The 2,593-nt window shown below is 37.8% G+C and overlaps 1 protein-coding gene across 1 annotated transcript in view; it reads left to right on the top strand.

The window, feature by feature from the left end:
* The window catches only part of LOC101300624, a 3,515-nt gene continuing 922 nt past the window's right edge, over positions 1 to 2,593 (top strand). The window contains exons 1-4 of the mRNA XM_004299378.1: positions 1 to 397; positions 847 to 1,240; positions 1,654 to 2,035; positions 2,365 to 2,541. Of these exons, the coding sequence (XP_004299426.1) occupies positions 974 to 1,240; positions 1,654 to 2,035; positions 2,365 to 2,541 (826 nt within the window). The 5' untranslated portion in view covers positions 1 to 397; positions 847 to 973. The remainder of the gene's footprint in view (positions 398 to 846; positions 1,241 to 1,653; positions 2,036 to 2,364; positions 2,542 to 2,593) is intronic.

Raw genomic sequence — 2,593 nt, 5'->3', positions numbered from 1 at the left:
GAAACCCACAAGATAAAAACAAGAAACTATTCCATATCCATTGTATAAAATCTTTGCTGGATTCATTTGTGTTCCTTGTAGCTTTTCACATCCATCTCCTTTGGCCTTGGCTCTGGTTTGCATGTGTTAATAAACCATTCCCGGCTATCCTGGATTGTGGTTCCTTAAATTAGAGATACCTAGTTTTCGAGTTTCGTGATTTCCCATTTCTTGTTTCCCTTTGTTTTCTGCAAGTCCGACCTGAATACATGGGAGTTCAAAGCACTAGGTTTCTGTAAGTGTTCGTGTGACATATTCTGTCTCTCTTTTCCTGGGAGACTGTGCTTCTTTCTCACGTATATATAAGAGGACCTTCAGCTGCAAGAGAAGGAAGAAATGGAGCTTTCAAGATTGGAAGGTTAGTAAAGCAATCTCTCTAATCCTCACCTGGGTTTTTCTTCATTGTTTCTATGGATAATGCCTATGATTTTAAGCCAAAAGTTTCTGATCCAATTGGGTTTTGTTTGTAGTGATTGATTGTTTGTTGTAATAGTGTGCTTGAATTATGAGAAGCCATGGTCGAGCTTTATGATATTTGATTATTCATTTTGGCCAAGCTTTTGTAGAAAAAAGCAGAAAACTTGAAGTCTTTTGCTTCTGCTTCAAGAAGCAAAAGAGTAGTTCCCTAATTCTACCCAAAAGTAACCCTCATTTTTTGGTTATCTAAACTAGATTTTAGTCTCTTAGAGGCTAGTTTCAATTCACTTTTGGTTGAACCACCAAACTAATTCGGTAATGATTTTGTTCTAGCATGATACTCAAGTAGTTCAGTAAGTTTTTAACCTTTACCTTCAATTGATGTCACAGGAAAAAGGAATAGCCGTCAATCGTGGAAGGTTTGATTAGGAAGAAAAGGCATACAACTGACCTCCACCACCAATCACCACAAAGAAGAAAAGCTTTTTGTTTAACTAGAGACATTTCAAGTTTAGAAATGGAAGGCAGTTATCATAGTTTAGCTAGTAGTACAGGTGGTTCATTGCATGCAGAGAAGTTGCAGGAAGAAGATGACATGAAAATTGGGCCATATATGGCTGGAATTCCTCAACCACAGACACCGCAGGAACCTATGGAGTTCTTGTCAAGGTCATGGAGTATCTCTGCTTCAGAAATCTCGAAGGCTCTTGCTAAAAGACAGAAGCAATCTTTCACTGCCAAGAGTCCTGACACAGTCCTAGAATCAATTCCTTTACCACCACTAGTAAGTGCATGTGTAGTATTTATCTTGCATCAAACTAATTCTTGGAATTTTGGTTTTGGTAATTTATGCCATCTTCCTTTGTATTCTGTTTACTTATTGTATTTAACCAATTGGTTCTGGGTTGGATGCTTATTCTGTTTACTTATTGTATTTAATCCAATTGGTTCTGGGTTGGATGCTTTAAATTTAGCACAATACTTATGAAACAATTGAATGACTATAATGTTATACCTTTTAGGCCATTACTGGACCATTAAGAGGTAGCTGCATATTTTCAACTCGTGCTAATTTTAGACAAGTATTTCTTGTTTCTTGATCCTCCCTGAGTTCCCGCTCTGATTCAGCACACACTAGTCTCAATCAGAAGTTGTTAGGTTCTTGTTTCTAAGTGTTCTGATTTTTTTTGCTTGCAGCAAGGCAAGGTCAGGAAATCTGTTACCACTAACAGTCGGAGAAAGGGGACAATTGGAAAATGGTTCAACAATGAGTTCAATTATAGCATAGTGAAGAAGAAAGACAAGGAACGGCTGGAAAGGGCGCGAGTGCATACTGCGGTCTCCATTGCAGGAGTTGCTGCAGCCTTAGCTGCTATATCGGCAACAGATAACACCAGTGACCCTCCCTCAAAAATGAGCATATCTTTGGCATTGGCTACAGAGTTGCTGGCATCGCACTGTATTGAATTGGCGGAGTCAGCAGGAGCTGATCGCAACCGTCTGGCATCTACTGTCAGATCAGCCCTTGACATTCAAAGTCCTGGTGATCTTATGACCCTTACAGCAGCTGCTGCAACAGGTACTTGCTATATATAATATAATACTACACAAAAATTGAAGTTTTTCAAGTTTTGTCTTTTTCTTGTTTTTTTTTTTTTTCTTTCTTTTCTGGTCAACGAAGTTGAGCTTAAGGTCAATTGTTGGAGGGTTTTAAAATGAGAGACTTGGAATGCAAAAGACACAAGTAATAGAAATCTTTTGTATTCTCTCTTTTTCACTTTTTCTGATAACAACTCATATTAATTATCCTATGTTGATCTTGTAAATACTAAATTTTTGAGAACAAAGTGCTCTCCAACACTCTTATTTTCATGTTTTGATCATTATTAATAGAAAGTTTTTCTTTAGCGTTGCGAGGAGAAGAAGCATTGAGAGCAAGATTACCGAAAGAGCCAAGAAAGGTTGCGGCCATTAGCCCCTATGATAGGGGAATGTCCGAAATTCATTCACCTTCGGTTGTTCATAGTCATATCCAGGAGAAGGATGGTCCTTGTAATGGAGATTTACTGCAACTTATGGGAAAAGGTAGCATGATATTACATTTTATTGGCATATTATTTTGGGAAAAAAAAAATTT

Source organism: Fragaria vesca, linkage group LG5, assembly GCF_000184155.1.
Source record: "Fragaria vesca subsp. vesca linkage group LG5, FraVesHawaii_1.0, whole genome shotgun sequence".
NCBI lineage: Eukaryota > Viridiplantae > Streptophyta > Magnoliopsida > Rosales > Rosaceae > Fragaria > Fragaria vesca.
This window is presented reverse-complemented; position numbering and strand designations above follow the sequence as displayed.